This window comes from Humulus lupulus, chromosome 1, assembly GCF_963169125.1.
Source record: "Humulus lupulus chromosome 1, drHumLupu1.1, whole genome shotgun sequence".
NCBI classification, from domain to species: Eukaryota; Viridiplantae; Streptophyta; class Magnoliopsida; order Rosales; family Cannabaceae; genus Humulus; species Humulus lupulus.
The window spans coordinates 35,846,842-35,871,097 of NC_084793.1; the positions used below are offsets into that span (position 1 = coordinate 35,846,842).

The 24,256-nt window shown below is 34.6% G+C and overlaps 2 protein-coding genes and 2 long non-coding RNA genes across 4 annotated transcripts; all 4 read left to right on the plus strand.

The window, feature by feature from the left end:
- Window positions 1-4,387: 4,387 nt before the first annotated feature.
- LOC133822864 (uncharacterized) lies at window positions 4,388-5,707 on the plus strand. Its single transcript, XR_009888058.1, has 3 exons — window positions 4,388-4,613; window positions 5,101-5,199; window positions 5,288-5,707. It is a non-coding gene; the product is annotated as an uncharacterized LOC133822864 (long non-coding RNA).
- Window positions 5,708-6,476: 769 nt separating this feature from the next.
- On the plus strand, window positions 6,477-7,126 carry LOC133822916 (uncharacterized). Its single transcript, XR_009888075.1, has 3 exons — window positions 6,477-6,583; window positions 6,718-6,852; window positions 7,084-7,126. It is a non-coding gene; the product is annotated as an uncharacterized LOC133822916 (long non-coding RNA).
- Window positions 7,127-7,624: 498 nt separating this feature from the next.
- On the plus strand, window positions 7,625-10,227 carry LOC133812875 (7-dehydrocholesterol reductase-like). The gene is made up of 9 exons (XM_062246712.1): window positions 7,625-7,648; window positions 7,761-7,874; window positions 7,968-8,027; window positions 8,143-8,322; window positions 8,821-8,946; window positions 9,050-9,114; window positions 9,395-9,476; window positions 9,558-9,640; window positions 9,974-10,227. The coding sequence occupies exons 1-9, from the start codon at window positions 7,625-7,627 to the stop codon at window positions 10,038-10,040; spliced, it is 801 nt and encodes a 266-aa protein (XP_062102696.1). The 3' UTR covers window positions 10,041-10,227.
- A 3,318-nt stretch (window positions 10,228-13,545) lies between these two features.
- LOC133791156 (uncharacterized) lies at window positions 13,546-19,992 on the plus strand. Its single transcript, XM_062229077.1, has 17 exons — window positions 13,546-13,893; window positions 14,795-14,897; window positions 15,431-15,500; window positions 15,621-15,659; window positions 15,763-15,880; window positions 15,994-16,051; window positions 16,146-16,210; window positions 16,372-16,378; window positions 16,499-16,559; window positions 16,701-16,760; window positions 16,959-16,978; window positions 17,079-17,144; window positions 17,320-17,487; window positions 17,740-17,997; window positions 18,473-18,685; window positions 19,035-19,306; window positions 19,471-19,992. Exons 1-17 carry the CDS (start codon window positions 13,805-13,807, stop codon window positions 19,607-19,609), a joined length of 1,806 nt encoding a protein of 601 aa, XP_062085061.1. The 5' UTR covers window positions 13,546-13,804; the 3' UTR covers window positions 19,610-19,992.
- The last annotated feature ends 4,264 nt before the right edge of the window (window positions 19,993-24,256 follow it).

Below are 24,256 nucleotides of genomic sequence, written 5' to 3' on the forward strand. Positions count from 1 at the left end.
TGCTTAAATGTAATGCACGAGAAACATGTGATTAGGACATGCTTTGTATATTAAGTATGATATTTTGTTCAGAGCTTGAGCCTCTGTGTTTATGCATGATCCTAATTGTGCTAGTATTATTGAGTAAGCATGCTGAATGCCCCTATTTGAATATTTGACATATGATATATGTTTGGTGGCATGGCTTACTTGTGTATGGCACTGACTTATTAGTCAGAATCGGCAATGGTGTCAGATCCATCTGTGAAGCTGTGATTTACTAGTCAAGTTCACAATGGGTTGAACACTGGTCGTGTTTTACTGACCTAAGAGTCAGAAATGGCATAGCGTCATGAACGCCGAGCCAAATGAAGATTAGATCTAATTGATATCAGCGTTGAATGACTCATATGGGGTATTAATGCTGGACCGACCTGAAGGTCGATGAAAATTATAAGCGCTTGCCTAATCTAAGACTAGTTACTAGAGCCAGGGCCTAAGGCCTAGGTGACTACTTGTCACATGGCTAGGAGGGTATGGGACCTCTGAGATGGACTTATTAGTCATCTAATTGAGATGGACTTATTAGTCATCTGACCGAGATGGACTTATTAGTCATCTGACCGAGATAGACTTATCAGTCATCTAACCGAGATAGACTTATCAGTCATCTGACTGAGATGGACTTATTAGTCCTCTATCTTTTATTCAGGGCTATCAGGCCGATATGGTTACCGGAACCACCAGAGTTGAATCACCTATCTAATTGAGACTGACTTGATAGTCGTCCACTCAGGAGGGCAGGATTCTTTATCCTGGATACCCATTGTTACGTGAATTTGTTTGCCTGCTTGATTAGGGCTATATCTGCTAGGCATGTGCCTTATGATTTGATGACATGTTATTACTGTTCATGAGCATATTAAGTTTTCTTGCTGGGCTTCGGCTCACGGGTGCTATGTGGTGCAGGTAAAGGCAAAAGAAAGCTGGACCATCCTTGAGTTGGAGAGCTTAGGTGATGATGTGTACATATGCAGCTGCTCGACCACCACGACCGAGGTTTGAAGAGGAACTAGGGTTTAACCCTGTTTTGCCACTTAGATCGGCCTGTTGTAAATATTTTCTTCTAGTAGACTCTGAAATTATATTTTGGGATCCCAATGTACATATTAAACGTTCCAATGAAACGTTATATCTTAACCAAATTTTTTAATCCCTAAACCGCTAATCATACTTAGTTACACGATTTTGGCCAAATGACTCGATTAGCGAGTTTAGCACTGTTTACAAGGCACACCGTAATGGTCCCTGGAGTTAGGGCGTTACACTTATATTGTAACAAACTCTCTTGTACTGATCTTGTAGTTTTTTACTCATCTATAAATAATACAAGCTAGCTCAGATCATTTTGAGATCTTGAGTCATTTCATTTCATTACTCTTTACATGGTATCAACGCTATCACGATCCACTTTCTCTCAATTTTCCATTCTCACTTTCTTCTTCCCAAACACTCTCTGTTTTTTTGGGTCCTTCTTCGACTCGTCCATGGTGACCATTGAGGCCTCCGATGTCGCTCCACCATCGCATTTCGCAGGCACAACCTCCAATCTCTATGCACTCTCTGCTTCTCAATAGTAATTTGTGGTCCTTTTTGAAGTGCTTAACCACACTTTGGCTGCCAAACTCAATCAAACAAATTTTCTCCTCTGGCAAGCTCAGATGGAGAATGTGATTTTTTCCAATGGCATAGAATATTTCTTGGACGGATCATCCACGATTCCTCCTCAGACCATTGAAGGCGTCACTGGCACCAATCCAGAATTTCTCACATGGAGACGGAAAGATCGATTAATCCTTTCTGGTATCTTCTCCTCATTGACTCCAGAGATAATGCCCCAAATAGTTGGTCATTCAACAAGTGCAACAGCCTAGTCAGATCTTCGCCAAATCTACTCCTTAACATCGAATGCTCGGATTATGAAACTTCGACTCCAGCTACAAATGCTCAAGAAAGGAGCACTGTTCATGATTGACTACATCTTGAAGGTAAAAAGCCTTTCTGATTAACTTGCTGCTACCTCTGAAAATGTCTCAGAACGAGACCAAGTTCTTTACCTTCTTGCAGGTTTGAGTGCTGAATATAACTCATTCATAGTCTCAATTACATCCAAAACAAGATGTCACTTTTGAACATGTCACAAGCCTTCTTTTGGGACATGAGTCACGTCTGGATCAACAAAACTCAGTTGATGAAGCCACTTTACCATCTCATCCAATGTTGCTTATAGACAATCTTAGAATCAATGATCTCAACCGTTGAATCGTCCTGCACCTGGCCGTGGCTCCTCGATGAACCCCTTTCAAGGTAGAGGAAATGGATCCAATCAACCCAACTCTTCCAATGACCCTCGCATAATTTGTCAACTTTGCCAGCAACCTGGACATCACGCCTTCAATTTCTATAGGCGTTTTGATCCAAATATGCTAGCTCCATCAGTTTCAATTCCATCTGGAGTTTCACCTGTTTCAGCAATGGTTGCCACTCCAAGCACTCTTCAAGATGATACCATGTTGCTTGACTCAGGGGCATCACATCATTTGACACCTAACTCAACCAATCTCGACAGCACCAATCCCTACACTGGCCATGAAGAATCTACTTCATCAAGGCTCCCTTGAACATGGCCTACACTACAACAATATTGAGTATATATTACATTAAAGAATAGCATATTTTAAAAAATGCTATTATTAATGGGGGATTAAAATTAACACGGAACTGATGAATATGGGGATTAAAATTTTTGGCGCCATATGACTAAAATCCCAGGCGGCAAAATGAATTTAGCCAAAATTCCCTTTCTCTCAGATTTTCTCAAGCCTTTCTCTCAGCCTCAATCTCTCACTCACGAAGTCTCTCCGCCCTCACCGCCCTCAACTCATCTCTGCCTCCGCCCTCACGAAGTCTCTCCGCCCTCACCGAAGTCTCTCCGCCCTCACCGAAGTCTCTGCCTCACGAAGACAACTTTCCAGAGTCGCGTCTCTCTGCCTCTCCGTCTGGACAGTTGTTGTGTTCACCGATCGCCTCAGCGACGAGGAGTCTCTTTCACTCTCTTCCGATCGTGGCTGGTATTGCTCTGCTATTAGTCAATCGACGAGGATTTCTCCGACCTCGAACTTTTGCAGTTCTTTCGTATCCAAGGTCTCGACAAGTCCGGCAATCAGATTTTTCGCATCGTCGGAAAGTACTTTCCCAGTAAAATCCGAATCTCTCTACTCAAAGTTTTTTTTTTTGGTTCGTAACTTGATTTTGATACGAGGGTTCTGTTTGTTTTATTGGTAGTGTTCTTTTTAAACCCTCTATTTAGTTAATATCGGTATTTTTGTTGATTTTGCTCGTATTGTTTTGAAATTGGAGGAAAAATTTGTAGCAGATATTTGATGTTAGTTCTCTTTCACATGCTAATTCCTAGTTTTGTATTTTGGTATGGCGTTAGTATTTGAATTTTGTAAAAAAATTGGATAAATTTTCTAGATTTAATGAAGTTTTGGGAAGAGAAAATTCAGCGCATGATTCTATCATAAATTTGTATACTTTCATAATAATAACCAGAAATTATTGATATCTTATTCAGAGCAATGTGAATGGTGGGGGATTTTACTTGAAGAAGTAATTTTTAGGCAAAAGTAGCTTTTTTCTCATTCTCTTTCCAAGATTTGTCAAAGATACAAAGCTTGTAGGGTTAAAGTGCTGCGCATTTTGAAAGTTTTCTATAAATGACTTGGACTTTACAAATGTTGCAATGGCAGGAATTTTTACTGTATGTATTCAGGAATCTTCACTTCAGATGAAGTTGTGGGAGCTGTTGGAGTTACTGCATTGCCATTAGAGGATTTTGTATCAGAAAGGAGGAGGAAATTGGAGTACCTTGAGATGCAAGTAGAACTTATGAAGGTAATACTTGCTATTCTTCTGCACTATCTAATAAATTTTATGGGTTGTGAAAACAATGTGCTTCTCTTCCAAATGAGATAGTTTTGTGCACTGCTTTCTTCTTTCTTACATGTATCACAAAATAAATATGGAGTAATGATCAATCAGTTATGTCTGGCTGCCGCAGACTACAACTAAGTTTAGGTCTAAGCCAATGAAATCTGTAGCCCCTTGTATGTTTCTTTGTTTACTCGATTGATTCGACATTATTTAATGCAGGGGAAGAGAGAGAAGAAGAATAAGCAAGAATGAAGGAATCTAAGGGCAGTGAGGAGAATGTGGCATTGAGAGAAATGATTGTTCCAACCGCAAGAGAAGCACAAGAGCCAGCGAGAGCAAGAGCAGTTATGGGAACTAAGTCGTGCATTGGCTGTTTTGAGCTTCTGTATCTGTAAGAATTAGATACTTTAAGCTCCCTTGTTCATTCTTTTGGATAAATTTAGAAGTTGTATTTACTTTCAACTTGTTAAATGCAGTCAGTTAGTAGAGAATATGTAGAGTTCCTTGGGCTTGTAAATAGGGAGCTGCATCGCTACAAGGAAATCATTGAAATGGAAACTTGTTATGTTCATTGTGAGGATAATGTCATCTTCAATTTTTTTGTGCATGACCAACTAGAGCAGAGATTAACATCCAAGGTATAAATGTTGTAATTCATATTAATTTAATTTTCTATGCAAGTATATTGACATATTAGGAATTCCTTAATTTATCATCATTAATTGGTTGAATGGATAGCCAAATAAGGATTGTCTACAAACATTTCCACTAGTAATTCTCTACTTTCACTTCTATAAATACTGTTGAAATGACAGTTCTCCCATTTTGGTGATTATCTAGAAATCTTTAAAATATCTCATACTCATACTGCCTCACACAATTAACCATGTATCAACTTTCTAATATTTAGTATTGTGATTTAGAATCTACTGGAGGACAAAGTGAACTTTATTTAATCAAATACATTTATCTTGTCTAGATTCTAGACCTATGAGATATGCATCTAGAGGCAAAGCAAACATTATTTCTTTTCTTTACCGTACTATTTCCTTATGTAACTATTAATTTTTTTGTTACCTCAATTCGTTTTTGACTTATAATCTTTTACTTTAAATTTTCAAACAGAGGCAACAATGAGTTGTTTCTAGTTCTATTGGTAGCAGAGAAATGTCTTAAAAAGTCAATCAGTCCAATGATCTGCACTCATGGTTTCTAGTTTTTCAGGTATGCAAGTCAATTGTGAATCTGTTATTTGTTCATGCTTTCTTTTGCTTCTGTATGTCACCTTCTAACTGCAAAGGTTTTTCTATAGGCTGTGCTGATCCTCTTCCTCTGGGGTCTTTTCATGTGGCTGGGATGTTGGCATTGATTTGGGTGATTGGGCTTGCTTGGATCAGATCTTGGCTGCAAGAATTTTTATATAAGCTTCTTCTAGTCACGTTTAGCTTCTTGAAACTAGACCCCCTGGTGTTTTGAGTCCAAAAATAGTTTTTGTCTGCATCAATTCAGTCAAATGGAGATTAATCATGTGCTTGATTTATTAGTTTCTTTTGGTATTTAAGTTTCTCACCAACACACTAATGGCGTAATTCTACCAAACTTTGTTTGTTGTTTGATTATTAGAGACCTTGTATCATTTTAGTAATTGTTGACTCACAATTTAGCCTAATTACTCCTTTCTCTGTCTAGAAATTTTTGTTTTCTTTCATTGAGGCATTTTGTGGGATGTTGTTATCCAACAGGATGTTCTTGGGAACTCATCTGGATTTTTTGTAGCCATTGGGCAATGAATATTCTGAATCTGAAATTTCTTTGTAGTGTTCCTCTTTTCAGAGCCTTTTGGCAGTTTATTTTGCTATTTTGGGTGTTGCTGAGCAAGAAATGTTTTAGCTAGCTGGCATACTTCTTCTAGCTTAACTAGATACTTGTTTTCTTGAAATGGTTTTAGCTTGACAATATTCATTACATTACAATCTTATTCTTCTTGACGAAATGGTGAGTATAAGAAATTCCTTGTTCCCTTTTCAATTTTTCTGTGTATTTTAGTTATAAGGATCATGTGGCCCATATTGCTTAGATCAATGATATTGTACAAATAAGGGTTAGTGCAGCTGCTTTTAATGATTTAGTATTTTGAGAAAGAACTTGAAAAAATGGCTTATTTGTGTAAACTATGAGATGAAAGTTCGTTTTTATCACAATCCATTTTTATTGCATTCTCCTTCGGAGTCTAAAAATTTGGTTTTGAATAATTCAAGTGCTTTGAATTGTTTTCTGAAATGGAGTTTGGTTTTACTAAATTATTAGAGAGAGAAAAATATAAGGTTAATTTGATATGGTGTTCAACGGCCTTAATTAAAATTTTAAATTCTCTTGTGGTATCATTGTAATATACTTTATACAAAACAACTTTATTTACCCCTTGGCATTGTGATGCTTTAGAGATTGTTGTCAAGTTTTGTTTATGCTGAGTTAGATAAGTACCTATCTAATGGCTTGTTTCTGTTGTTAGCCTGCGACAACTTTCAAGGGTGCTTATGAAAGTTTAGGTCTGGATGCATCTGGTGGAAAATCCGTTCATTTTCAGAAGATTTGGCACCTTATTCAGGTATAGCAGATGTGTAGGTGCTTAGATGATATCTGATTGCGTGCTCTGCCCCCTGAGGGTCTGGTACAATTTTGTTTTGTGATTTTCTTCGTAGGGGAAGTTATCTTTTTTTCTTTCTTCCCACTATTCTATAGGCATTAACTGGTGAAGACTCGTCTGTTCCAAAAAGCGTGTCAAAAAAGATGTCTTTAATTATTGGTGCAAGGCGCCATCTTGAGCGGGGTCATGAAAAATATGTAATGGATACTATCCAAAGTCATCCTGCCCAGGTAATAACTTAATATTCTACCATGACGGTTTATTGCTGCCTAGCAGGATTTTAATATTTTGGGAATGATTTTTTCCAATGATGCTTGGTGTAGCCTAGATTCTAGTAATTATGTAGCTTTATTGATCCATTCTTGCTCGTGTCTTATGCTCAAATTTTTTCTTCTGCTATTGTGTTTTACATTGATTTAGGGAACTTGCTATTTTGATGTTCACGATTACTCTCATTATAGGCTGCACTTGGTGGGGTTGTTGGAAACATGCAAAGAATTCGTGCATTCTTCCAGGTTAGCGCACATTTCTCTTAACCTTTAGTACTTGCATTTTTCATGTCATCTTGTCATTCTGAATAATTGTTCACGTCTAATGTATTTGATGCTTAAAAGTGCAGATTCGTTTGAGGGACTATGGAGTTCTAGAGTTTGATGCAGGTGATTCTTGAAGGCAGCCTCCTATTGATACAACTAGGCAGCAGGTCTGCAATAAATGTTCTAGTTCAAACTATTTTCTAAATATTTTGGTTGATTAATGTTAACCATCTCATACTTGTGTTTAAATCATATGAGGCTATGTTGCATTGACGTTGGATTTGAGAATGTGAAAAATAAAATGGGGATACTTTCTCAGTAGTCTGGCTGACTTTGTTCTTCTTTACGTTGCCCTCTTCTTGTTTTGCAACAGGCTGTTTAGGCATAAATTTTCTTGCTTATTGGTCTTTACACTTCACTAGTAATTACACGAGTCTTTTAATTCCTAACTGCTCAGAATTTGTGTATGTACACTGATGCTGTCACACATGTTTGTAGCAGCTTAAACTCTGCTGGGTTACTAAGTGTATGCGGTCATTATTGAAATTTTCCCAAACCATAACTTTTGAATATCCTTTCGAATTTCGATTGTCTTTTTGCAGGGTATGGAACTCTATCCTCGCATTGGTAAAAACTTCGACATTAAAGTTTTTACAAATTGCAGATTTGGAATGATGTCTTGGGCAGTTCTAGCTGTAACCTATTGCATAAAGCAGGTAGCGTCTATGGGATAGTTGTGAATTATGCCTAATTATGTCAGTAATTCAGCATCACTTTGTTTATGTCCATGGTGTTGGTTGATGTGCCAGTTGCAATATGAATTGGATTGGCTGTATTTGATCCCAATTACTTGGATTGGCTACCATGACGTTGCAAATTCTTGGCCTTAATTTTAGCAGATAAATTGTTTCTACTACCTAATTTTTCACTGTGATTAGAAGAGACCAAATAATTATTAAACAAATGTTCTTGTAGTGCTGAATTTATCTATTGCTTCTTTCCCGTTCTTTTGGTTTGTTCATACTTTCTCTCATTTGGATCATTGTACCTATCATTTTGACAGCTGGTTTTTATATTTGCTGGGGATGCCTTGTATGGGTTCCTTCTATATATACTTCTCCTGGCATGTACCTGGTCAATCATCCTGTACACCTTGGAACTCAGGTATAAAGTTTTCTATTCTAAGTTTATTTGGTCAATAAAATGTAATATTACTGCTTTCGTTCAGGAACAGTTCCAAAATGTTTTTCAACCTTTTCAAAATGTGAACACTTTTCTGCATTACTAGAGAGTAGGAAACTATAGCAATGGCTATGTAGATACCTTGGTGGGATTCAAACTTTAGACCTTATGGAAGCAAACCACATGTCTTCCCATTTGAGCTAACTCCCCTTGGTATACACCAGTAATATTATTATTAGCTTGTAAAAGCTGTATATTGGCAATTTGATTCTAGATTTGAGTTAGAAGCTGCAAATCTATTCTACCAGCCAAATGCAAAAGTTGAATGCTTGTAACTTTGTTTGTAAGCTGCCAAGCCCATGAGATGAGCGTAGACTTGATTTTTTTTGCAACCAACCATACTTTCTTTTCTGTCCTATTTCCCCATTGTCCCTGTTAAATTAATTCTTAATTTTAGTTGTCTACTTTGCTTTGTCACAGTTGGCACTCTACATCCTAGTAGCATGCATTCTTTGCATATACATCAACTACGAGTGTGATAGGCAAAGGCAAGAGTTTCGCAGAACAAATGGCAAAGCTTTGGTTTGGGGTAAAGCTCCATCAAAGGTATATGGTTCTCTGAAACTCGTTATTTGGTTCTCATTATACATACAATTTTCTGTATATCTGCTGCTAAATCCTGCATAATTCTTCCCTTTCTGTTTCACAGATAACTGCCACTTACACTACCACAACTGGGGAAACAAAAAGCAGCATTCTTTTAACTTCGGGATGGTACGTTTTCAGGCTCTGCCATGTAAATATGAACTAACTGGATTTTTTTTTCTTCTTGGTTATGAATGCGGGGGGTGAGCATGCTGTTGTTGGCCTACTTGCTCCAACAGGATGTTGGAAACCTTGAAATGGGTACACTATGTATATAAAATGAGCATTCTAACCATGTGGATGGTTTGGTTTTCTGATAGAGGGTGCTTTCTTCTTCTATTTCTATGAGCCATTGTCCTAATTTGTCAAATGCTAAAATTCTAAAAACAAAGTTCTCTGGTTCACGCAGGTGGGGATTAGCTCGACATTTCCACTATGTCCCAGAAATATTAGCTGCATTTTTCTGGATTGTTCCAGCTCTTTTTAACCACGTAAGTAATTTTCCTTCTGGGGTTTAGATTTGTTTATGTTGTTAGAAGTTGTGTTTGAATTGAATCACTTTTGTCCTGCAGGCTTTACCCTACTTTTATGTGGTGTTTCTTACAATCCTTCTCCTCGACCGGGCGAAAAGGGATGATGATCGGTGCCGATCCAAGTAAGCAAACACAATCTCATCATTTGTTTATGAAAAATTATATGTCCCTTAAAAATTGCAAAGGTAAACCTTCCAAATTTAGTTTTTCAAATAGATCCCGAAGTTGAGGTAATTCATTAGTTAGAACTTACCTTACGAGTGCTACTAGTTTATTTGCTTGTATGGGAGAGACAAACTCTGATCATGTTAGTGGTTTCTGGTCCAACAGGTGTAGACAATTTACAAACCGATGCCAGTGTAGAGAAAAATAAATAAGTAGACGAAATGAATAATGGTTTGCGCGTTTTCATACAGATAAAGGCATAAAATCTTGACATGTGATTGTTATTGTAGGTATGGAAAATACTGGAAATCGTACTGCGAGAAGGTTCGGTACAGGGTCATCCCCGGAATTTACTGAGAAAATGTTGCACAAGTGTTTGTTCTATGTTGAGAATGGCATGTATATTCAGCCTTTCCAAATTAAATGATGGCAGGCTGGTATCATGTTGTTATTGTTGTTTTTGTAATGGTCAACTTTATGGATGTTGTATTTCTCTCATCTTCAATGACCAAAAACTTTTCTTGTTTAGGAAAATTACTATAAAGTTTTGTTTCTATTTTTCATTTTTGAAGTAAAAATTGTTCAAAATTATAAAACTTTATTATGTTATGCTTTCAAACTTAAGTTAGAACTAAGATCTCATGAAGTAGACACATTTATGGTTTGAGTTAGTTATTGTTTAATGTAATACTTATGGTTTATCAATCTATTGAGAATTACATTTTATGATTAATTTTGAATTTTTTTTATCAAAATACAATAATGAAAATCTTTTAATTAAAAAAAAACCATATAAGTATACTTATCAAAATAAATTTTAAAATTTTATTACTATATGTTATGATTTAAAAGCATATTATAAGCGTAAAAAATCGTTATGGTTTATATAATATAACAAACTAAAAATGTTATCAAAATAATCAAATGTAACAGTTGAAAAGTGTTATGAAAAAAATACAAGATTAAACTTCAAATTTATAATCAAAAACTCTATCTAAATGTTATTATTTGAATATTATAGCACCTAAAAATGTGTTATTGAATAGTTTAAGATAACACCGAACATAACATTCAAAAAATGTTATAGAAAAGACTGGACTTTTAATAACATGGACTACGTTAGCATTTTCAGAAGTGCTATCAATAGTCCCAGATAGCACTTTTTAAGTGTTATGAATACTGTTTTTTCTTGTAGTGCTATACACTACCCAAGCTGTCAGAGACTTGCATTCCTCTCTAGCTACACCCAACAATTGTGCCTTTCTTTCTCAACAAGCTCACTCTACTACCGATTTTCATTCTGTTCTTAATTTTTAGACTGTAAACTTGCCCCCAGCTGCTATTTGGCATGCTCGATTAGGACATGTTAATGCTGATATATTCAATTTTGTACTCAAGCAATGTAATAAAGATTTCTCATATTGTTGACGCGGTTCTTCGCCAACAGGTAATTAAGAGAAGAAGAGAAAGGGATTAGTGCCAAATGTAGAACCGAAACAGATATATGATCTTAGAGGATGAAAAAGGTGACTCAAGACCCGTTTTTTAAGTGGTTCAAAGGTTAAAATCCTTTTACTCCACTAGTCAATATTATTGATCTATACTGAGTATTTGATTACAGAGTATTTCTTACAAGAGATTATTTTTCCCAACCCTTATCAACTCCCAGGGTCTCCATATTTATAGGAGAAGGCACCTGGAAGTTGGTAAGAAGGTCATCCCGTGACCTTCTTACTTGTCGTATCAACTCTGTGACATTCATGATTAATTCCTAAACCTGACACATAAGTGTGGTCAAATTAATAGGTAAGGAGGTAATGGGCCGCACGGCCCAACCCAGTCGTGGGTGTCTGAATACGCACGTTCCTGCTGCGTGTCCGAGAAGTCAGGGGGATATCAGACACGCGATGCCTGATATGTGCACATTTACCTTGCGTGTGTTGACTTCACAAAGGGTCATAGCCTCCATATGAAGCTTGTACCACGAGCTTCATACTTAGCTCGGTCTTCGACCTTCGGAATCCCTGCCCCGGCCTGGGGCAGTGAAGGCGAGCTCTTGGGGCTTCCTCGAGCTAAGAAGGCACGACATTACGACAGAAGCTCCGGCCCCTTGGGATGATCATGAGGTAATCATGGTTAGGCCGCGGCTCGGCTTGCTAATCAGGCCGTGGGAAAATCAGGGCGTACAACATTCATTTTAAATAAAAATAAATTAATCTACTTTATTAAAGATAGTAGCTATAATTACTATTACTTTTATTATTATATTATTTGCTATGCCTAAATAAAAATGGACACAAATAGACAAAAATAATTAACACTTACAAACCTCAAAGATGTAATTGAGAGATAATAATTTATATATATTATCTCGTATAGTCAAAGCGGATGAATATAAATATATAATTATAATTTAGATTGAAATTATACATTAACCACACAAAGAAAAGAAGTTTCAATATTTTTGTAATTAACTTAATATACTGTATAAAACGATTTTTTTTTTTAAAATTACAGTAGCACATGTAATTAACCCTAAATTTTTTGGAAATAATAAAATGGGCCTAGATTTGGGCTCAAATAAAAAAAGTAGATCAGCACGACATGGGCGTTGCCTATGGACTGTGTTGGGCTTATTCTTTCAAATATGAGCTGGTCCAGTACGAATTTGAATACGGGTCTAGCCCAGCCCGAATTATTCGGATACACGAAAAATGTGGCCTGGGCCGGCCCACATTTACAGCTCTATTCACGTGTGCTCGCACACACTTTTTTATTTTTTTTATTTTTTTTTATAGTGCAAGCTTGTTTGTTTTTTAAGGTTCTAATGGAATTAATTTGGAATCAATACCACAATAATTTCTAATGATTTTATTTCATTTTTGATAGTCATTGGTGATTTTTGGAGCACGTCATTAGTCCAAAACGCTATACGAGCACCTCACTTCGACGACCAAGCACCTAATCTTTTGGTATATCTCAAACTAGCTAACTTATGTATTTTGTCTCATTTGTACTCGATATTGTTTCTACGTTTTTTGTTCTACTCACACCTCGACCAAATATGCCTTTGTGAAAACTAGTTCGCTCATCTTAAAAAACAAACAAGCTCGCACTTAAAAAAAGTACGAGCACGATAAAAAATAGTCAATTATTTAATTACAATTAATTTAGACGTTTCTAAGAGTTTTAACTGTTGCAACTAATATGCTTCAATTAATATTTGTAAGAGTCTATCATTATGACGAAACTTTTTGTAACATTAACCTATTATCCTATAAGTAGGTGAACCCAGTACCATTCAAAGACTGAAAAACAATAATAAAAATGGAGAGAACTTTCTTCTAAAAGTAGATGTAGGCTCGACTATAATTTTGTGTTTCTATTTCATTTATACATACTCGCATATTTTATTTGAGTGTTCGAAGCTTTATTTGAGTGCTCACATTTGATGTTGATACAAAATTCCTCCAACAATATGTTAACAATGTGCACAATATTCATGCACTATTTTTTTTTCTTTTTCAAAATTAGTTATAGTGAAATTTGACAGTTTGAATTATTTTATTTGTAAAATGACTTATTGTTTGATTTTTAATTATTTGTATTTAAGAAAACAAACTCATAAAAAAAAACCTACTTGAAAGAAGAAAAATGTAAATATATTAGTTGATTTTATTTTCGTAAACATGTGTTTCACTTTCACATAAGAGCTCACAATCACAACAGCGACCAGACAACCAATGGCTTTTCCCGACGTACGTGTTAATAACGTATAATAGCTAAACTTAGTCAATACATTTTTTTTAATTATTATTTTAATTTAAAGGGCATTTATCGTCTACTTTACAGTACAAATTCCAAATCCTGAGCCTTTCTCTGTAAAAATGCAAAAACCAAAACCAAAAACCAAAACAAGCCGCTTGTTGTTGATCTCCAACGATTCTTAACGTACACCCTTCTCCTTTGGTTTCTCAGATCCCATTCCGTCTCCACGCTCTTGCCCAAACCCGCTTGCTTCTCTTCTTTGCATTCTTATGGTTGATTCCTCCGTACACTTATGTGCATCGGTCTTTGACTCCATCCCATTGGCGAGATAGCGGTCTCTGCAATTTTCAGCTATGGAGTTTTCTTCTTGGTTCTTGGCTTTTTCGATTTCCTGCTGCCTTTTCGCATCTGGGTCATTCTCGGTTGAGAATTTTAACCAGGCGTAAGTCATTTCCCACTGTTCCTTTTTTTTTTTAAATAAAAATAAGAAAGTAAATATTTTGTTCGAATCTGATGCTTTTTTTCTTATGACTAGAATGAAGCTATTTGCATTTAGTGGAATGTTGATTAGTTTAGTTTTTTTTAAGTTTGATCATGTGTTAGCTGTTACTGATAATGGTGAATCTTTTAAGCTATGTTTCTTGCCATGTGAGGAATTTCGCCATGTAATTTGGTCACTGAAAATGATTTGATATGCTAAAAGAGTGGCCTTTTGGTTTGGTTTCTCAAATATTGGATTAGTTTGGATAGTTTCACGTATTTAAACATGGAAACACTCGCTCTAACACCATCTTAGATTACTAATTTAATGCTACTAGAAGGGGCACCACCAATATTAGAATGCTTACTTTTGACTCTCCTTTCCACATACTGGAAAGTTACTAACATGGGTTCCTGATTGCATGGCTATCTATGTAACTTGTTCGACAAATAACGATTTTGAACACAAATTGGTGTAGCTTGGTTAAAAGTAAACTTGACAGTTGATGCGCATTTCGTAACCTCCACAATATGTTTACATAACTGAGAACGTAAATTGATGCAACGGAATTATTACCTAATTGTGTTATCTTCTGAAATTGTTTGTTTCAAATATCTTAAGTTTAAAAGTGCTTCTCAGCTAACCCGATTAAAATTCGTGGTACTTGCAATTGGTAATTTGAATCTAAGAAACTTGATATCATTATGGGGGAGGCATAATTGTCATGCATTATATTTTTGTTCGCTGGCTAAATTTTAGAAGAGTAAATTTTGAGAAACATTTACACTCAGTAATTTTTTGTTTTGCAAATACCATTTGTAAGCCATAATATCTAACAATTGTTGGCACACTGCTTGCTCAGGTTCCCTATTGTCGAACCTGATCCTGGTCATACCAAACTTCAGCTTTCAAGGGAAGGTTTGGAGGCCATCAAGAGAATAACAACTCCAATTGCGGCTGTTGCGGTAAGATGAATTTCTGGGAAGCTTTTACTTAAAATTAATGTATTTACTCATTTTTAAATTAAGCTATCACTTGGAAGTTCATCATTAAGGTAAATTTTTTAACCTCATGTGGTTCAATTTTTTTTTTTTTGGGGAAACCCTCAATACACTTGAAATGGCTGATTTAGCATATGAAGATTAAGTGGTTGTTGTGTCAGATAAAGGATAGTATATGGTCTTCCTTTTTCTTGTTTTCATGCTAAAATAGTTTGTCTTTTTTTTTTTTCCAAATTCTTCATCATTTGTTTTTTATTTTTTTATTCTTTATAATTTTAAAATATCATCTGTATGGGTTTTTGGAGCTGAACCAGAAAATCAGCACTTGTAACAATGCTTTTCATTTTCAGTAAAAAAAAACGGTGCAAATAATTGTTTTGAGTATCCCCATTCATGTGCTTGATCAGTTTCTACATTTTGAAGGAGTCTTGAAGAAGTTATCAGTTGCTCTCTTACTTTTGATTGTCTTGATTCCATATCATTGGTGGTTTGTTCAGGTTATTGGACCTTACCGCTCTGGAAAATCATTTTTGCTTAATCAACTTCTCTCCCTTTCTTGTTCTGAAGGTGCAGTCCTATTTATTGTTATATTGTTTCTGAATGGATCTTGTTCCGATAATCTTTCTGCATAGTTTGGTTAGTTTAAATGACTTAATGCCCTTGAAAATCCAAATGCTTTTTCTTCAGGCTTTGGTGTTGGACACATGCGTGACACGAAAACAAAGGGTAACGCACTCCAACGTTGAAATCACTGACATGCCTAAATAATTTTGCTTCTTTTTGTGTATGTGGCTGATACCTGACAGTGTTTTTTTAATATCTGTTTCAGGGATATGGGTATGGGGAACCCCACGAGAAATGATAATTGATGGAGTGAAAACTTCTGTGCTTTTCCTTGATACAGAGGGTTTTGAGAGTGTCGGGAAATCAAATGTATACGATGATCGGTAATTTCTGTGCCATTAAAGTACTGTTTTTAAAAATAATAAAAAATTAAATACTTTTTTTTTGGTGCGCCCTTCCTTTTCTCCCATCCTGAGTTCCTGGACTGTTTCTGCAGGATTTTCGCTCTGGCTACTGTCTTGAGTTCTGTACTAATCTATAACCTGCCTGAGACGGTTAGTGGCAATAACTTTGATGTTATAGTTTATTAAGGCTAGTTAATCACACAATTCTTTAGACGAAATTGATTTTCTCATGTCATTTGTGTAGATTCGTGAGGCTGACATCTCTCGACTATCATTTGCAGTTGAGCTTGCTGAAGAATTTTATGGAAGGTTCGTGACTTTTTTTCTTTCCAAATATTTTATTATGCCTCTTAATTGCTGTACATTTCCACTTTGCAATTGTTGTTAATTTAACAATGTTCTGGTTATTGTTTATATTTTTATTGGCAAAACTAATTTTTTTAGTGGCTTGGTTTTTGCATGGCAAACAGAGTGAAGGTAATTTACAAAACCTTTTCATATGTATATATTACCTCCCTGAACCATATAATTGCTTTTCTATGATTCTAATAATTTCTATTGCCTACTTCTGATGATGCATATGATATGCATAAATAGGGGCAAGATATTGCTTTTGAACCTGCAAAGCTTTTGTGGCTTATCCAACGTGATTTTCTACGTAAGTTTCATTAAGGTTGCATTTGATATGTTTTGTGTAAGGAACCTTATATGTACTTTATGTGACAATGTACCAATAGATCCTTTTTATTAGCTCAGAACTGAATTCCGTAATATTTTCTATGTTCCTGGTGTCCTGCAGAAGGGAAATCTGTGCACCAAATGGTGGTTGAAGCTCTCCATCGTGTCCCTAATAGTGCAGGTAAGGTGATTTTACTCATCGTGCAAGCTGAGCTTCGCATTTTCTTTCTTTTTTTAATTTGCAGTTACTGTTTTTGGTAAAAGCAAAAGCCCAGCCGTGAAGGCAAGGATATTATTATACTAAACAAATTGAGCTATTTTTGTAACTGCGCTTTTCTGAAAAGCAAACTCTTACTGTGGATGTTTTTTGAAAATGCAGGGGACAAAAATATTGATCTGGTATATCCTCTAATCTGATTTTTTGTTTCTCTTTTTTCAAATTATTAATTTAAAGATTTCTTTTTGAACTTTTGTTTAACTTGCTTTGTATTATAATCAGGTTAATCAAATTCGAGATTCCTTGGCTATCATGGGTGATAACAGCACTGCGTTTAGCTTACCACAAGTAAGTTTTTTACTTTAATATTTGTCCTCCTTTCAATATGGATTTCCCAGTTCTATAAGTATGACATGTATTCACGCACACTAGAGGCTGTGGATATAATTATTTATTCGTTTATTGTATATTTCTTTATGTGATCTAATTCTATGGTGAATTTAATTTCTGCACATATAAACAGCCTCATCTTCAGCGAACAAAGCTATGTGACTTGAACGATGGTGAACTTGACCCAAGTTATGTCAAGAAAAGAGAGCAATTAAAAGATGTTGTTGGCAGCATTATTCGTCCAAAGATTGTGCGGGGAAAACCTCTTAATGGAAAGGAATTTGTATTTTTTCTGGAGCAGGTATCTCTTAAGCTGGTTCATGTGAATTCAAACAGGAAAGCCAGGGAAAAATACCTGTCATTTGAGATTATTAATATGCTTTTAGACACGAACAGTTCACTTTTCTTATCAATTGTGACAAGATAGTACACTTCACATGCTTAAATTGGATGCTATCTCTTATACATGAATTGAAATTTTACACTCATACATGTAGAGATGATACTTGTCTTTGGATTGTAATTCTATGCATTTTAATATTCATATATTCAGATCCTTGAAGCCTTGAATAAAGGGGAAATCCCGTCAACTGGCTCTCTTGTCGAGGTTTTTAATAAGGGTATTCTTGAGCGATGTTTGAAGCTATATAGTGACATGATGGCAAAGTTGCATTTACCTCTATCAGAGGAATCTCTGCAAGATGCCCATCAAAAGTCCAGAGATGACTCAATGCAACTTTTTGAGCAGCAGCATTTTGGTCGTCACCATGCAAAGAAATCAGTTAAGGATCTAGATGAGGAAATAGAAAAGGTAGGTTTTACCTTTACAACTGCACATATGTATGTACATATATATTCTTCATGTGAAACTGTAAGCCTGTACTAGGTCATGTTCATCTAAGTATATGATGCTAAAGTATTTCTTCAACATCGGAGTACCTACCCTAGAGTTCTCAGGTGTAGTATTTGGTGATGCTTAGGTCTGTCGCCTATTGCATTATATTTGTTGGAACATAACTTAAATATCTGGGCACTTTTGGGAGAACGTATTTAAAATTAGTGAGTAATCATTTTCATCATCATTCAAATGGTGAACGTACCCAAGTCTTGTCAATGGTGAACCCTGTAGCACTAGGTATTACGATGAGTTGTGTTTATTGAACTCCATACAGAATTCTTGACTTCAGCATATTTCCTACTCATATTGTTATCCTCACCTCCATGCACATGCTACAGTTTTGCGTTATGCTAAAGGTATGTTAACTAATTCTAGAAATATTATTTAGGCTTACAAGAATGTTATTCTAGCAAATGAAAATAAGTCGTCAAAGCTCTGCGAGGGATTGTATACCAAGTGTGAGGATGAAATGGATCATCTTCAGGTTCTCAGACTTCCTAGCATGGCGAAATTTAATGCAGGTTTCCTGAAATGCAACCAAAGTTTTGAGCAGGAGTGTGTAGGACCTTCAAAAGCAAGCTATGAGCATCGAATGATGAAGGTTGGTCAATTTTTTTTTTTGAGTTGAATCTACTTTGATACTTGGTTGGCTTTTGGATAGTAGAATGAAGCCAAAACTCAAGTTTTGGTTTCATCTCTATTTTGACAATCTCACTGTCTTGACAATAGTGTGCAACAATAAAAATTTAGAGATACCCTCACTAAAAGGACCTTTGGCAATGCAATTTTGCAAACTGGCCTTCTCCCAGAAGTTACAACTACCAAAAACCTTACTTTATTGCCATATCTATAAAATTTATTAATATAGTTACATATTCAGTGTCAAAATATGTCAGTTTGGTAAGCTGGAGCCAGATATCTGAATGTACCATACATACAATTTTCTGCAGATGTTGGGAAGATCACGCTCTCTATTTATCAAAGAATATAATAACAGGCTCTTCAATTGGTTGGTGACCTTCTCCCTTGTCATGGTGGTGTTAGGCAGATTCATCATAAAGTTTATTTTACTTGAAATCGGGGCATGGATACTCTTCATTTTCTTGGAAACATACACAAGGATGTTCTGGACAGCGGAGTCTCTTTACTACAACCCGGTTTGGCATGTTATAGTTGCCACTTGGGAAACACTTGTTTACAGCCCTATCCTGGACTTGGACAGGTAAATGAACCCTCTTTCCTTTGCTCCTCAATCAGAAGTTCATGTAGGGTACTCACTAAAGTTGGTATTATGAGTGACATATAAATCTGATCACATATAATCACTACGAATACTCAATTGCTGTGTTTGTTCTTAGTTTGGTTTTTCTTCATTGTTTGGAACAGATGGGCCATTCCCCTTGGTGTGGTACTTTCATTATTCATACTTTATTGGCGGTGTTATGGGATTAGGAAACATGGGTCACGATGGCTATTACCAATGTACAATCCAAAAGGTGGTTCAAACCGCCCCAGATCGGACTGAAAGGGAGATGATTGCATTTCCAAGTGTTTAACTATGCCTCTTCTCATTGTACATCGGGCGAGCTCTTCTCTCTTTTTTTTTTATGGTATATGAAGCTGGCCGATGATCTATTCTTTTGGTTCTTGGAGGGACTTGATACTGCAGAAAGGTGAAAAATGGTGAAGAAGGTTGAAAAAGAAAGGTAAAGCATCAGACAGTGTAGACCAAATGTAGCATTAGCTAATTAATTGTATCTCTGTGGTATGTTAATTATTTCAAAATTAATTTATTTCTAGCGTTTTAGATTTGATAATGGACTCAAATTGCTGAATTCCTAATCACGAAATACTTTAAATACGAAAAAGAAAAAGGAGAAATGGTTTACTTGAAATATCTGTTGCCAATTGCTGGTGGGTCAATCATGGAATTTTGATCATACTGCTCTTATCTGATGTGAAAATAATCACTTCAATTATGAACAAGGCTTGCATTCCATTCCTCGTCGGACTTGGTTGTGAATTCTACTAATGATATACATTGTTTAGTATTTTAATAAGGTTTACTAATGACACTTATATTACTCTCTTGGTGCACAAATAAAATAATGGGAATTTTCATTAATATGAGAAATTAAATAAATATTATATTAAATATGAGAATTTGATATTGTTAACTAAATTGGAAAATTAGATTCAAGCCAGAAGAAAATAAGGTAGAAACTAAACTTTTTATTCCAGACAATTTCTTTCAAGTTTATTGTTGATTTAATTAAATATTTAGATATATTATGGCTGTAATATATAACTGAGAGTATTGTTAATTGAATGATGTGATGACATTTTCAAATAGTTTAGATTCTACCTTTATAATCAAGTTTGAAGTGGATATTGATTAATATATTTTATAGAGTAAATGGTGGCTATAATAGTCAATGTAAATATGCTCAATATTTCTAAATTGTTGTGTTTTTATACTCATTTTTTGTGTGTTAATTGTACTCAATATTTTCAAAATATTTTATTTTTATACTTATTTTTTTGGGCAGTAAATATACCAAATGTGTCAAAAACGTGTATCATATCACCACTGTCTAATACTTGAGTATAAAAGTGCAATATTTTGAAAACATTTGATTTATTATTTATCGCTAAAATAAAAATACAATATCTTGAAAACATTGAGCATATTTACAATAAAAAAAAATATTTGGTGTAAAAGTACAATATTTTAAAATTATTGGGTATTTTAATTGCCATTTACTTTATTTTATAATTGATGATATTAAACAAATGTGTGATCAAAATTATAGTTTTATAATCAATAATAATAATTTTTAGATACAAAATATGGTGTACGACATGATAATTTTCAGAATATTTAACTGAATGTTATTGGTTATTCAATCTTTGTATAAATATGTATGATTATTTTTATTATTTTAACAAATTTTCACATCATCTAAAAATTTAGTATGTTTGGAAAATATGATGTAATGGTTTTTTATTGGATAAATTTATGATGTGTTTTGGTCACGTAATTAGATGTATATTTGAAAAAAAAAACAACAAACTAATTAATTCTCTTATCACAAGATAATTTAATTTCATTAAGAAACATAAAATAACGAGGAAATTACATTTTATATGAAATTTTTAAAAGTGTGTGCAAAAATATGATTTTTAAAAAAAAAAAAAGTTAATCTGTGGTTTTTTTTTTTAAGAATTTTCACTTTTAGGAGTTTACTTTCCCATATTTTTGTATAAAAGTTGGTTTATGTCATAATTTTAGTATTAATCAAGTTTTATTAATTTGGAAGGGTATGCTTGTAATTTGATTATTATTTTTTAGCTTATTTGTTTTTTTATATTAAATTTTTTTTTGTAATATGAATTGTGTTTATTATTTTTTTTATTATAAACATTTTTTTTCCCTTATTTTAGATTGTATGTTTCTTTTTTTCAAATCCTAGGTAAGATAATCAATTACTTTATTTGATCTGTCACAGATCTGTCACAGTTATGTAAACAAAAATCATACAGCTAGGTTAAATAAGATGGGTAACCATTTACCATAAGAGAGGTGACATGTTACCCATATTAAATATTGAAAGAAACATCAAATGTGAAGGAAAAAGAGGAAGAACACTTCATTAAAAAATGAAGAAGAAGTAACTATACTTTTAGTAACACAAGTAACCAGTTGCCATAAAGAACCCAGAAATATACACACACATTAGAACATGAAGGTAACCAGTTACCCCAAAAATATACACACAAAGAACGGGAAGGTAACCAGTTACCCCAATAAATATACACACAAAGAACGGGAATGTAACCAGTTACCACAGACCTGAAGCTAGAAAAAAAACACATATCATCCCCTTTCTCTCTCTCCCATTTTCTTATCTTCCCTCACCAAGAACCCTAGTCGCCGCATGTCTCTCATTGTCGACCCTCCACTCCGACCACCTCCTTGCATCACCTCGAAAATAGAAAAAAATGTCCAGATCTAAGAAATGGTTGGCAGTCGAGGCTGGGACTCGCTTGGGTGCGATGAGGCTAGGGTGGAGTTTTCCGGTTCTTGGTTCTCGGCTTAGAGTGTTGGGGTCAGGGTCGGGTTGTAGAGGGATGGCGATGGATCTCGAGATCGACGACGAAGATGGAGATGAGGAGGGTGGTTCACGTCTAGGTGTAGGTTGTCATGGGGATGGGCTCGGAGTTACGCTACGGAGGAGGTGTGAAATCGTACCTAGGTTCGGATGGTGGGGCTCGGGCAGAGCTGGGGTCTCGAATGGAGGGTCGTCGGTGCTGGATGGGGTCGTTGGAGCTGGAGGGGATTGCGTCGGTTGGAGCTAGAGGTGATGGTGCGACTGGGTTTTGGAGAGAGAATGGGTTTGTGTGGTTGGGTTTGGAGAGAGAAAGTGTTTGTGTGGCTGGGGTTTGAGAGAGAGGAGTGGAATGCTAATTTTACAATAGTATTCTTGTTTGGCTGATGTGTTTTGGTTTTAAATTTAGCTTCCATATTTAGTTAGCTAATAATTGTGTTTCCCATACTTTGTTTTTTTCTTTAATAAATTTTTCCATACAAATTAGCAAAAATATAATCCTCATATTTTTGCACAGTGATGACATAAAAGCCATATTTTAAAAAAATTCCCTAAAATAATTTGATCTAATTAATACTCGACAAATCCCACAAACATCATTTTAGAAATCCAAACTTATAAGAAATTTCTATTATAATGTAAGATATATCAAATGCCAAAAGAAAAATCAAGTTTGAAATGCTATAGGTATTGAATACTTTTGGTGTGATATATATTTTTTTTAAAATTTGGTGATAAATAAAAATAAACAACCTTAAAATCAGATAATTTAGCTCTGATACGGAGAATACAAATTATATTCTAAGAGCAACTCCAACCACACTAATCATTTGATAAAACTAATTTATTTTAGCTAATGATATGACATTTTTTTAGCCTTTTCCTACTCCAACCAGAACTCTGTCATCCTAGCTATTATAATAATTTACTTTTGAACTAGCTAAATATAGTTAGTGTGAAAGGCTAGCTAAATCAATGACATATTATTTTAATAATAAAAATTCATAAAGAGGGATGTAAATGCAAAGTTGGTAGCACATATATTCTCTATAAATACAAGATAATAATATAATTAATTATGTAAAATTATTAAAATAATTAACTCTCTCTATAATAGAAAGCATAGTTGGAAGAGGTTCAAAAAAATCACTAGCTATAGTAACTTTTTAGCTATTAATTGGCTTTCCAATCTTTGAACCTACAAACACAGAAAAATAAGAGCAAAACAATAGTTCTCACAAAGACTACCTCTCCTTCACCATTACCCACATTATACCCATAGTTTCACTTAGCTTAAGTTCATCTGTCATCAACATATATAATGAAAGTCGAGAAACGCCCATTTTTTTAGAATTAATAATATATTTATCTATGTAAGATGTCTTTTTTTTCGAGATTAAGTGTGCAAACAATTTTAATTAAATATATTTTAATAAAAGCTAAGTAGAGAAGAGTTCCTCATAATGGATCGAAATGCTTTCTTAAAAAGTTTTATAAAATTTTATTTTTTAATCAATTAATTTTTTTTTTAAATATAAGATTACAATAAAATTATTTGGAACATTAAAAATAAATTATATAATGTTTAATGAGTAATTAAAAAAAATTATGAAATATATATAGGAAAATTCTAGGGTGCATACCTTTTGTTTTTCCTGGCTCGTGAACATCTTTCGACGCAATTTTTTTTTATGACCGTGTATATTATATTTATTTAGAGCATCCTGCAAATTTTCAAGAAATTCATAATAATTTACAAATATCAGAAATTAGGTTCAAACAGGCTGTTTTCCACGCGCATAAAAAAAATTAGTCACGCGTGCAACAACATGTTTGAACATAGTTTTCGACACTGTAAATTATTTAGAATTTCCTGAAAATTTGCAGGATGCTCTAAATAAGAACAATAAACACAGTCATAAAAAAAACCGCACTGAAAACTGTTCACAAGCCGAAAACAAAAAAGGTATGCACCAAAGAAGTATCTTATATATATTTATGAATATCTACAACAAAATTATATTATTTTCTAACTAATTATAATACAAGCATATATCTATTGA